The sequence below is a fragment of the Seriola lalandi genome, unplaced genomic scaffold (genome assembly GCF_002814215.2).
Source record: "Seriola lalandi dorsalis isolate HSWRI2012SDOR001 ecotype SW California unplaced genomic scaffold, Sedor1 jcf7180002054760, whole genome shotgun sequence".
Taxonomy (NCBI): domain Eukaryota; kingdom Metazoa; phylum Chordata; class Actinopteri; order Carangiformes; family Carangidae; genus Seriola; species Seriola lalandi.
This window is the reverse complement of record NW_019525313.1, coordinates 651,620-665,182: the sequence shown is the minus strand read 5'-3', so window position 1 is coordinate 665,182 and position 13,563 is coordinate 651,620. Positions and strand designations below refer to the sequence as shown.

Here is a 13,563-nt window from a genome sequence, read left to right as displayed (position 1 = left end):
ACAGTACATTCTGTTCAGTATTGTTATGTGTTGCTGTGTTTCCTTTGCACTTCATTTTTCAACCACTGAACTATCGTATTCCTACGCACAAGTGCATCTAAGGTGCACAGTTCAGAGGTTGAAAAATGTAGTGCCAAAGGAAAGTGCTGTTTTCCCGGGAGGGTTAACTGATGAAAATATTCTACATGAAGCTACATTTAAACAGATATTGGATTGTTTTGGTGGGCGTTTTTAAAACACGTTTTTTCTGGTGGCCCCGCCCACAGCAACACCTACCTCTGCCACTCCGCCGGTCCCCGGTCGGCTTCCCTAACTAGGAGCACGCTGAACACAATCTACTGCAGGTAATGTAACGACTATTCATGAGTACCTCACACAACCCCACATCCCAAACTATCCCTTTAACATGGGAGTCTATGGGGACTGACTCACTGTTGGAGCCAGACTTTAGTGGTCATTAGAGGAACTGCGGTTTTTGGTTCTTCAGTGTTGGCTTCATTTTTTCAGCCTTGGAGGTTGGTGCTTTGTTGGGAACCACTGCTCTAAGGCAACCACACATGTTCACACACATCTCAGGATCAACTCCTGAACCCTTGAAAAAAAAAAATGCACTTCATTTATTTCTGCTATTAGTGTTTTTTTCTTCCCAGAAAAAAAATTCACTTGCCTTTCAGGGTTTTCATACGAAATAACTCATCTGATTTCATTTAAAAATACACAAGTGTCAATTTTTTTCCACAATATTAAACATATCTACATTTTCGAATGTTCTTTCAAACTAGGCAGAATTGTTATTTTTCACACCCTGGACAAGATACGTTTTTTTTCATGTGTGACTACTGTGAGCATGACAGACAGCTATCAACATACATATACATCATATCTGTGTAATAGCTGTCTGCTGCTCAGTCCAGAGCTCTGAGATCATCAAGCAACTGGAACCAAGTCTTCACACTTACACTTAAGAAGTGCCATGAATAAAAGCAAGTTATTGCTATTTTGTTGTTGATGTTCCTGTGTTTCAAGATCTTAAGCATTTACCTTGGTGAGTTCAACATAATCATAAGTGATAATGACCACGATCAGGAAAATAAAACTCAGATTGAAAGATATTGTTTACCTTAATCAGTTAGATTAAACAGCATGAATCAGGCCTGAACGTCTGTGTGGAAAACAGAACTGATGACAAGGTCCAGAGGAGTGTTAAAAGAGTTTAAAACATTTATTATGCATACTGTCAGGAGTCATAGAAATTAACTTAAATACGTGTCGTTTTAAGACTGGAGTTTCATGTTTGAGATACTGTCATTGTTTATCATCCATAATGTTCTCAGCAGAATGTAATGCAGCACTTTGTCATATTTACAGACATGGATTTGATTTATACTGATAATCTGTTAGAACTCTCATTTTACAACATGTATAGTACAACCACATCTGCCTTCACCACCAGGAGTCAAACAGGTCCCGTGTCATGTTACTGTGAAGGCTTATGGCTTTCCACAAACTTTACATCAGCAGGTACCACAACAACAGGTAACAACAAATCATTTACAACCCCTACAAACCACAGATTCATTGACTTTAACAAGCTGTGTTGTTTATTTTTATTTTGCCTATTCGGATTTCATTCCCAATAACATTTTTTACATTTGAAATACAGTGACAGATAGTGTTAGTGCAGTAAATAAGACAAGAAATTAATGAATGAGGCAAATGAAGGAATCTCTCCCCTATACCCCCTCAGTCCTACACCCTCTCCTTAATCTCACTTTAAATGGTTTTCAGCTATTTTACAGACAGGCCGGAACAGGTGAGCTGATCACTGACCAGCCCTCTGGACAATCTCACTCCGCTAACCAAGTGATCAGCCTCTTCTTGCTGTTTTCATGATTCCAACGCAGGTACTTGCAGGTGAGAGGGGGCGGAGCAAAACATAGTAGTGACAGATAGGTCGTGCAGAGTCGACTCACTTAGAAGCTTGCCAGATGATGATGCCGAGTATGACGAGTACGATGGAACAAACCATGGCGAGGATGCACATCTTCTTCCGGGACTTTTGCTGTGACACAGAAGCAGAGTGGAGGGTTAGCGACAGGGTCGTCACTGACTGACAGCGCTGAGGAGTGACTGCTGCAGTCTCACCTGGTAGTAGCTGGCTCTCTGGAGCTGCTCTGCTCCTCGCTCTACGTGAACTTCAGCATTCTCCACATTTGCCTCGATGCTATCTGCAGAGCAGAACATACCGCAAGGTAAGCTGGGAACTAATGACATCACAGTGGAAAGTGTTCAGGTTTGTAGCATCCACAGTAAAACAGGTCATCTCTTCACTTGTGCCCTCCAAGCACATCTACTTTCTCAGAATTTAAGCCCTGAAAAAGTTTTAATTTTCCTGACAAGTAAGATTTGTGTTTGTGTGAATAATGGCTGTTGCCTGTGAGAAGCACTGAAATCGGGTGATGTTATTATAGTATGTACAAAGAGTCTGGCTTTGACAAGAGAGCCCGTTCTTCACGTCACATCTCCTACACAGAGATCAGTCTCTAACCTTAAACAGGTCGTTTCCTCAACCAAACCTTCACCACTGCCAGAGCAGATGAGTAAAAGTTCATGTGAATCATTTATGGCCATAAATGATTTTAACATGGTGTTAAAAAGACACAGCAGCGACTGCACTTTACTGAGAGTGCACAGAAAAAACAACCTGGACAGAAAACTGCTGGTGGCCTTTTACCCTGTTTCACAGTGTGGTACGTAGGCAAACAAATAATATTGCAATTATTTTGGCAGATGTGACATGTGATTGCGACTTAAAATTAAAATGGTCGTTTTTACATGATCATTTTCACCGAAAAATATTTTTAAATGATGAGGTGATGATAAAAGCAGCTCCTGTGAATTGGATATTATACTTGGCCATATTGTGATTTCGATTAAATATTGATTGATTTTGCAGCCCTACTCTGCACCGCTGAGGATCACAACTCCTAATGTTGTTTTATACAGACCTTCCAATGGCAATGAAGGCTGTTTAATTCTAATTCTGATATACATTTTAGAAGGCAGTGACAATGTTGTCGTGCTTACAGGACACTGTCGTGGAAGCCACTGCGCATGCTCACAACTGTGTTGGAGGAAGTTTCTCTTTTTCTCCAGGTAACATTCTGTATTAATATACAAACAAAACATAATGTAACCTCTCTAATAGTGAGCAGGGCCTTTATGTACAGTGGACTGTCACACAGAGCACAGCCTCCATCTGGGTAACAAACTGCCTCTCTGCCGCCCACTGAAGAGCAGACACTGGAGACTCTTCTACAGGAAGTAGCTGAGGTTTGCCTAGAAAGTCGACAGATTTGTCACAAGGTGTTTTTTTGGATTAAGTTACTGAAGATGCCTGAAAATGGAAAACTGTTGTGGCTCTGCTGTAAATGCCCCCTGATGACGTAATGAAAACAACATTCAGGGCTGCGGCAAAACCATCATTAAATAAAAGCTGAAAAGAGTGTGTAAACTCTCAGTGCGCACTCTACTGGTGTCCACCACAACCCCACTGCCACTCACCGATCATCTCTCCCTGATCGTGGATCATCACTGCCAGGTCCTTGAAGATCTGGTTCACGTCCAAGATGTCAGACTGGAACAAACCAACAAGAAGCGGGAATCAGCTGTGGCAGTTGTGTGTGGTCCCAGGACATGACAGTAGATGGGGGTGGGGGAGTGGGAAGTGTTCATATTAGAAAGCAAAGGCTGACCTCCAGCTGTCTGATGTTGGTTTCTCTCTCCTTGATGAGCTCCAGGTCCTCCTCTGTGATGGCCACCTCCTCCGTCTGGGTTGTCATCTGACCCCAGTCCTCTTGGCTGTACACAAGGACACATTTAAAAACATGTCAAGAGCTGGCTTAATGAGTCAACACAGAAATGAACCGTTACAGCAGAGTACTGAACACACAAACTGCAGCTGCTCTTCCTTCCTGCTGTATATTCTACATTGTTTTTTTCTCTTCCTTCCGAATGACAAAAACAACGTCTTAAAAAACTTAAAAACAGAATCGCAAAGTCAATCTTTTACAAATGTCCCTAATCATTCTTTAACACTTTCAAACATGTAATCTGTGTCCAGCCGAGGACATGTATTTGTCAAGTAACTTTTCATATGGAGGGTTTAAAATAAAGCCAAGTAATAGAGTGAAATACAATACTCTGTACTGTATTTCCTTCTTCTGTGCCTTTACTGTCATAATGTCATGAAAAACATTTGATTTCACTTTTTGTCTTTAATAGCTGAATGAATTGTTTTTTCATCGAGATGAATTTTCAAGAGTTGAGTTGTGTTTCAGTGTTGTCCAGCAGAGGGCAGCAGAGACCTGCTGATACTAAATGCAAATCACTGTCATTGGTTTCCATTAGGAAATGCAGGGAGCCATTTCTTCTTTGGAATGGAAACTGAGGTTGTGTTAGTGTCGTTAAAGTCCTGTCATAATCAAATTTTACCTGTTATTTTCATTTTCGTTTCTAACAGATTGAGACAGAGCTGTGACTTTTCAGAGGCGACTCTCATCAGATTCTGGGTCTTTGCCTCAGACAGATGACTTCTCATTACCGTTTTAATTCTGCTCTGAACTCCTGACTGAACACGCTCTCTATTGCCACAATGGAACATCAGCGTCACTTCAGCCAGAGTTTTGAAGTTGGGGAACATTTCTCACAGGGAAGCTCTAATCTGTCAACATGACGGACGACCTTCACATTTTTCCATCATTGTTAAAAAAAATTCAGTAAATGACAGAAAATATTTGGTTCACATGACCCCTGGATGGAAATGCATTGTCCACGCCAAAAAATAAGAAACAAAAAAATAATCAATTGTCCATTCACAGCTTTGTTTGATAATGTTTCATATTTTCTGCAGTCAGTGTTTGCTGCCAGAACAGCTTCAATGCACCTCTGCATCGAGTCTCTGAACTCTACTGGAGGATGAACACCATTATTCCTAAAGATTTGATCTTTTGATGATGGTGGTGGAGAGCTGTCTTTTAATGGCTATATTCCTGTTTGTAGCTATTTATTCTGTAATTTCTTGATTAAATTGGGTCTCCATGATCCACCCAGCAAAGTTCCATATCCCACAAACTGCCTGACGAGGAAACCCTGAATGAACGACAGTCACTTACTTATCAAAAGAAACAAGCTTCTCATCACGAGAACTGTCTTCAGTCTGAAAGAGAGGGAAAAAAACACTACTGTCAAAGTCATGGCTCTCTTGAATCTGACCATTCGTCACCCTTCTCTCATGACTGCAGTTATGCTGCTCCTCCTTACTGATAGGCGGGAACCGGCCCTTGCTCTGGCGACTGACTCCTTTTCCCTCTCTGCTGCGCGCCGCTGGACCGCTTGGAAGTTGTTGAGAGCTGCTGAGAAATCATTCATCAGCCGGTCCCTCTGGATCTTCTGCTGCCTCTGGACGTCACAGAGCAGAGGGACACATACAATAAGAGACCAGTTGGAAAGACAAGGAAGAATTGATGGAGATAAAGAGGGTCACATTTCAGGTTTTTTTTTTTTAAAATCATGCCAAAATTATAAATCAAATTTACTTATCAGTTTAATCAGAAAAAGCTGTGGTGGGAGTCATCAAACCTCTGACAGGTCTGTCAGTTATAACCTTGATTATGAAATTAAAGTAGCAGCAATAACAGTCTAATAACTACACTGGATCCTCAAAATCACAACTATGAAATAAATTAAGGTTTTGATATTTAAAAAAACACATTCATTTCAAGATTGAAAGTTATCCGTAAATGGAATTTTAGAAATGGAGAGAATAACCTACAGAGAAGGAACACGACAGATTACCTCACACATCCACAGGATAGAAGGTTTTATTACTGGACCATAACAGAGGTATGGGGTGAGAATCTTTTACAATCTCACAATTAAATTCAGAATTGACTCTAGAGTGTTCTGTGTGCCAAACCACTGACTCCTGTCCTGAGCCACAAATGAAATATAACAGTTGAGCTAACTCATCTTGATAAGCAGGGATCCACATTCACTTTTTACACTGGGGCGTTTAACTTTTTTAATTCTAATTTAGATGCAAAAAAAAACTTGCACCACTTCTTTTGGCATCATAATATAATTTTAAGTCTTTTTATCATACCTGAGCCACAGAAACTGGATGAGCCATTCTTTGCGAAAGGCAGGTTTTTAAGGTCTCTTTCTGTGACGTAGGTTGAGCCTCTGGCTTGGAGTCAGATCTCCACCAAAGATGTTGGGTCAATATTGTATTATACCTAGTAACTGAGTATTTCCATTTGATGCTACTTATACTTCCACTCCACTACAGTTACCTGACAGCTTTAGTTACTAATTACTTTGAACTTGAAGATTTTTCTCAACAGGTAATATAAGATATTGTACTATTATGTTGTATTTAAAAACAAACAACATAACCATGGACCCTTGCTGAGGTAATAAAGTAAGGTGTGACTGGTTTACTGCTTGTTATTCACAACCACAGAGGGACTTTGCTCTTGGCTAATATTGAAATGACATTTACTCACTCTCTGCAGTTACATTACAACAACTGATGAGCCATGAGGGCAGCTGCTGGTTAAATATATTTTAGTGGTGAATTTGGGAAGTTTGGATGAGCTTCTCCTCTACTTCTGAAGTCAAGGTCAAATGTACAACTTTAGTCCACTTTCATTTTTTGCTCCTGTGACACTAAAACATCAGCAACATGGCTGACAGCAAAGCCCCTGGGGCAACTTGGGCAACTTCTTAGCTACTGGGAAATTATAGAAAAAAAGTTTGGAGGTGAGTTGTGTCATTATTAGTGCTGAGTGCAGAAGCTGGAGTGACAGCTAAATGGCACAGTCACTATCACTCCCACCACACTCATCAGTTCATGCTAGTGATGTATTAACAAATGTAGACTGACACTTACTTGCTCTGAGGGTGATGAGGGTAGAGGGATTGATCCCAGCTCTTTCAGGTGCTTGTTGGTTTCTTTTGCCAGTTGGTTAGTATAGTGTTGTATCTGCTGCCTGTGGAGACACCAGCAGTTTAGAATAACAAAAGACTACTAGTCTCTCTACTACATGTGACAACACAGTATAGTGTATGTGCAGTTTAAGTGACAATCTAAAACTGTTTCGACATGCTTTCTGGATAACAACGATGTGTTCTTTAAAGTTACTATCCCTGATGTCAGAGACTCAGCAACCAAAAGTAAATTTGATTTTGACAGATGGTGGGGGAGATCATAACAGATCAAAGTGACTGTGTCTGTGTTTGGTGGAGAGAGAAAACAACATGGGAGTTAGTGCAGAAAAGGTTGATACATACAGACGATCCTGAAGTTCACTGGTGTCCTGTCTGGTCCCCAGCTGGTTCACCATGCTCTTGATCTGAGCAGCTGTCATGAAAACATGCACAGTGATAAGTCTCAGTCTTAATAATTCATATTGTCATTGCAGCTCAGTCTCATACAGAGGCAATTCAAAGTGCTTCACAGAGTGACAGACAATAAATAGACGAATGCCATCGTCTGATCTGGAATGAACTCTTGGAATTTGGAGAATAAAGTTGCCCTGGGACCTGAGGGAGCATGTCAGGTGTTTTTTATAGAATAGAAGGAAAGTTTTTTACCTCTTTTTCAATTTCTTCAATTTCTGACTCAATTATATAATAATAATGGATAGGCAGTCGGTGAAGCTGTGTAATAATTGGAGTTCAATGGTCAAATGCGACTGCATTTTGAATAAGCTAGAGCCACTGAATGGATCTAACAGGAAGTCTGGGAATCTAGTCTGCTGTTTGTGAATCTGCCTGAGAGATGAAGCTACATATCTGAGGTATTTCTAAGATGATGGAAGGATACTTTGGTGATAACTAATGTTACTAATCTTACTAATGTGTGAAGTAAAATTCAGGTCAGCCTCAATATTACTCAGTCAGCGACTTTGCTTTTGCACCGAATACTATAATATCTGACTCATCTCTGTTCCGCTGCAGGACTATTTGTGAAATTCAAAGATGAACATCCTTCAGGTAGTTGAACAGCAAATTCAATGTGTTCATGTTATCAGAAGGACAGTGGGGTATTCAATTGAAAATGATCTGCATAGCTGTAACTCATTTTGTGTTTGCTGATGACAGAGCAAAGTGGAAGTATATACAAAGAGGTCCAAGAATGGATCCTTGTGGGACTCCATATAGCACGTCAAATCTATTTGAGCTGATATTAACAGCTGCCAAGCCTTTTGATTAAAATGTTGACGGTATCAAAAGCTGAGCCCAGGTCAAGCACAACAAGCAAAGAAAGATGATTTGCATCAGTGGTAATTCTTATGTCATTAATAATCTTGATGAGAGCTGGTTGAGTAAAGGGAATATGCTGTAAACCAGACTGGTATTTGTCATTAATGTTATTAGTGGTGAGGTATTGGAGCAACCGAAAATAAACTTTCTCAACTAGAAAATGTCTGGAGACATTTTGAGCATGCCTGCTGCTTGGTGTGTATCAATCAGCTGTCAGATGTTGTGTATTGGTACAAGGGAGCACTGCATCGTAGCCAGACGATGGATGAGACGGTAGCGTTCACCCAGGAGTACCTGAAGGACTATGGGATATTTGTGGCATTGATAGTCCTACTACCATCTCAAGCAGTGAAATGGGTGCTAATGTGACCAGTACAAGTATTGATGGCAGCAGCTGTATCATAGACTTTCATGTGGAAACACACACACACACACACTCACTCACACTCACACTCACACTCACACTCACACTCACACTCACACTCACAGTTAACTCTGACCATTGTCACTGCAGGCATCAAGGCCTTATTAATATCATTATCACTCCTGTGTTGAAGCTGCAGTCTGACATGTCCTGTAGAAGAGGACAACATGGGTGACGGTTAAAAATGCTAAGCGTTAATAGATATAATTACCCAATCAGAGTCGGGTTAATCCACTTCTGCCCAGAAACTGCTGAATCATTAGGAACCAATGAGACACTAGTTGCTATGCCAGGAGCAGCATGGAAATACACAGACATACCACTTTATCCCTTGGCAAACAACAGCTTATAAGCCAAAACCTTTCATCAAAAATGCCCTCATAGTTAGAAAAGTACAAGTCCTATCAACAAAGTTTTTTTCACTGCGAGCATCCCAAGGCTTCAACACAGACAATGATGTATTATATGTGAACCTGCTGCTTATGTTTTGGAGCTGACGCCATGTCAAAACTCCCCTCACCTCTGTTTGTGACAAGAACTTGTTTAACATGGCCGTCTATGGCAGTGTTGACAGCACTCTCTGCACTGAGGGGGGATTTCTTCAAAAACCACAACTCATGTGACAGTGAGAGTAACACTGGGTGACAGAAGACTCATTTCTCTACGTTTCTATATGTTAATTGTCCATGAAACTTAGAAATTGAGGCATTTAAAAGAGTTTTTTTGGGGGGAAAATTTTTCAGGTATGTCAGTTAGAGTGAGTGTGATGTCACAGACTGCCAACATTATGAGCAATACACATCCATTATAAATCTGAAACGGTCTAAAAATGACATCAAACTTAAACTGTGTTTTCGTAAAAACCATCATAGCTATCAAAATAAACGTTTTACCCAAAAGAGCTCTTGAGAGTTGTCACCCGTTTAAAGTTTCAACCATGCTTCTAAACCATATCTCAACAATGTTAAATGGAAATGTGTAATGTGTGTAAAATTACACAAGAAGCCTAATTCTCCTTTACAATAATTCACTACATTTTTACAATCAGGAAGGCAAACCACTGTGCCAGGCGCCACCAAATTTCAGGACTGAAGCCAACCCCAGCTAACACTGGTCGAGTGGCAGGGTACACACTGGACAGGTCACCCGTCTGTCACAGGGCTAACTGTTGTGAAATGACAGTGCTAACCACTGGACTACTTTGCTACCCTAAAACAAACAAACAAAAGATGTTTGTGGAGGTAAATGTGGTATTGCATGGGACATGTTTGTGTCGTGGTTGTTGAGATGTAGACAATATACTGTGGTAGCAGCATTCCCAGTTTGACTCAAATGCATGTTCTTATGAATTATAAGTAATCTTCAAAAAAGTCTGGTAAAAAATGGGCTCCGCTTTACAGAAAGTGATCCCCTTTGCAGCCCTTGACACTCACAGACATTCAGAGCACCATTAAGTCTGTGACTTTACAGGTGTAGGCAATTCCAGACTTTCAGAATTAGCACAAATATCTTAGGTTGCCTGCAGTACCTAACTAAACAAGTATTCTGGCATAAAAGTAAATATGTGATCAAATAAGTGAGATGAGGATGAATTCAAATGACGGATCTTGAATCTAACAAAATTATCAAAAATGTATCATAGATATTTGTGCTTTTTCCCAGCACTACGTGGGAGTTATGTTCAACATGTGAAGACAAAGAGTAATGGTCAACCACAATCAAACTAAATATTATTGAAAATATGGTGGTGAAAATTGCCTTAAAAGCAAGCAGGTTCAGCACAGTGGGGCAGACTGCAGGCTGACACAGCATTCTCCAACACCTTCCCTCAGTCAGTTAGTGAGTGAGTGAGTTTTTTGGGCCATGGCCACAGTCTTACTCACACTGTAGCAAAAAAGAGCTACTGCCACAGAAGTGAAGCCGTGGAAAACTTACTGTTCTGTGTGATCTTCTGGATGTTGGAGCTGCATGTTTGTATGAGGGTGTTGAAGTCCCGTGGGACAGGGCGGAAGCTCTCTGCTTTGCCGTAAGACATGTCTGCCAAAAGGAGCTTTTGCCTTTGGAGTTGAGCTTTATCTGCAGACAAACAGAGGAATTTCTTAAATTAGAATCAAATCAAATGTGTTCTCCAACAACTGCCAGATTTGCTATAGGATGTGAAAAGGCAAAACAATAGCAATGACAGCATGAGCCCAATACTGACCACTTGTACAAAGAGCATTAGCACAGCTGATGTAAACTCAATGACATCCTGACACAAGAAAGTGGACAGAAGTTTTTGTTTTTTTAACGTTAGGTTAATGAATATAATTTTACCTGGTGGAAGAATAACTTAGCCTCTGTTGCTACGAGTAGCATCGCCTACTTACAGTTCCGGAAAAATGAGGATGTCATTGTTTTATTGACGGGAGAGATTTACCTATATAAGGTAACTTCCAAATAACAACTGTTAGCTTGCTAACAAGTTAGCCTACAAACGTCGAATCACTGAAGCTCATAGAAATGAAAGATCGTGGCAGACAGACAGATATTTGCTGAACCAGAAAGAAAAAGTGTTGTTTGTTGTTAAAGTATTGTACTCAGTTGTGGTCTACATATTATGCCAGTTAGCTAAACTCTATCTTCCTCTGTTTAGCTACCGACAGTAACTTACAGAAGAGGGCGTACAGAATTCATCTATTCACAGCTGTTAGCTTTCTAGCTAACTGACGTTAACTTGCTTCATTTGTTTAGGATAACCTGGCTACTTTGAAATAGCTGTGCCTGTTCTCGACCAATTTAAACTTAGAGATACAACATACTCTCAATGAGAGCAAAGCGTTTCATTCGTAAAAACAATGTAATACTTGCTTATTTGGCTGTTTCGAATGAACACATAGGCGTAATGTTTTTCGTTCTGCCGTCGAGATACTGTTCTTCCTGATCTGTGACGCTCACGTTACGTCGGGCCACGCCTGCGCATATCGATACAGGCGGCACTGTGACTGGTCCAATACATCCATGGACTGATCAGATAATACAGAGAGTTCCATGAAGTAAACCGACGCTTTACCTTTCAATTTTGAAAATGAGCGATTTCATTTTTTAAAAATCTAAAAACATGTCTTCACTTTGTAATATGAGTATAACAAACAACATGTAACGAAGTTACATTACATTGTTTGATGTGAAAATGAACTGAAGCTCCAGCCACATGATTGGCTGATTGGATAATTGTATGCATAAGTAGGTGTACAGGTGTTCCTAATAAAGTGCTCAGTGAGTGTATATGCATGCTCATATGCAACCCTATAGCTGTCCCATCTGATCCACTTCTTCCAGACCTTGTTCTTCCCTTCCTCTCTTCAGACCTGCCTTTTCTCCAGCTGTCCACCAGATATCCTTGGACTTTGCCTCCTTCTCTCATAATCTGTCTACCCTGCCCATCCACACACCTCTTCCCACTCATCATCAGCCCTGCAGTCAACCAAACTTTCCCCACCGGCACCTCATTCCCTAATCATCCTTGCCCTCCAAGGCTACACTTCACACTTCATCTGATCATCTGCCTCATGTCTTTGCGTTCTACCTTTCCTGCTACCTGTGTGTAGTAACCTGTTGTCTGTACCTGCCTGCTTGTCCATTTGTAAGCCTGGTTCTTCTTCAGTTCTTCAAGTAAAGTTCCTCCACTGAACCTGCCTGTGTGTCTGTGACTGGGTACATTTCATCCACTGTGAGGCCTGGTGATAAAAGAGGCACTTTCTTTGTTTTTTATCCTCTTTATTGAAGTAGAAAATGTACAACCACATATGGCAAGTGATACATCTGTACAAGAAAACAAAGCACACAAAACACATACAATCAGTACAAACTGTAAAGGCAAAGAATATACAAACAAAAAATAAATCATAAATAACACAGCTAAGGGGACACTTCTAATAACTGAAAGGCATCACTTATGTTCAGTAGTTTTTTTTTTCTTTTTGCAGATTTCTTTTCCATATGATTCAGTGTTTTGCAGTACAGATCTAGTTCTCTCATTAAAAAAAAAAACACCAAAAAGGGTCGTGTCTTGATACATTAACATTTATGGATGAAACATTTTCCTAAAATGAATACAGTATTTAACTAAAATTCCTTCTTCTCTTCTCTGATTGGTTCCACATGAAATATCATTTCTGGTAAAGACTGAAAGAGAAGAAATTTTGGAATTTAGACAGTCATACATATCACACCAGAAAGTGTTACTATAAAGATAGAAGAAAAATAAATTATCTGTAGTTTCTATGTCTTCATCACAGAAAGTACTAACATTATAATAAGAGCTGAATATTTGTCTTAAGAGTTCTCCCAAAGGATATATATCATTAGACACTGACATTGAAGTGAAGTTCTCCTGTTTTTGGAGATAAAGGTGTGAGAGTTCCTGCTCAATTATGTAGGAAATAGAATATTTGCAAAAAGACTATTGATCACCTTGTTTGGGAAAAATTTTCCTGAGAAATCATGTCCATGAATCATCAGTACAGGGAGAAAAAATACTTATTATTAAGTAATAATAAAAGAAGTTGGTATACCATACTTGATGTTGTCATATTGTTTAGGATTTGCAGTGGAAATCAAGTTGCCAAATTGATCTAATTCAACGCAGTGGATGCATCATTTCCTGTATAACTGGCAGTGATCTCAATATGAATAATGATTATCAGGATCTTGCAGGATTTCAGTGGATTGTTCCTGGAGCTGTTGGTCACCTCAGCTTCTCATCGGTTTAAAAACTTTATTTGCGTCATGACATTCCTCTAGCTAACACTGAAGACATGAGTAAAATG

The 13,563-nt window shown here is 40.0% G+C and overlaps 1 protein-coding gene across 2 annotated transcripts; it reads right to left on the bottom strand.

Moving 5' to 3' along the window:
* Window positions 1-1,203: 1,203 nt before the first annotated feature.
* Window positions 1,204-11,675, bottom strand: stx12 (syntaxin 12). 2 transcript variants are annotated; one of them, XM_023424927.2, is made up of 10 exons: window positions 11,603-11,675; window positions 10,688-10,828; window positions 7,354-7,423; window positions 6,953-7,052; window positions 5,323-5,460; window positions 5,175-5,218; window positions 3,756-3,861; window positions 3,565-3,637; window positions 2,146-2,228; window positions 1,204-2,062 (listed from the first exon to the last, which is right to left on the bottom strand). In XM_023424927.2, exons 2-10 carry the CDS (start codon window positions 10,785-10,787, stop codon window positions 1,970-1,972), a joined length of 807 nt encoding a protein of 268 aa, XP_023280695.1. In that variant the 5' UTR covers window positions 10,788-10,828; window positions 11,603-11,675; the 3' UTR covers window positions 1,204-1,969. The 2 variants fall into 2 exon arrangements, with proteins under 2 accessions (XP_023280695.1, XP_023280696.1); XM_023424928.2 differs by having other exon boundaries at window positions 11,599-11,673.
* Window positions 11,676-13,563: the final 1,888 nt, after the last annotated feature.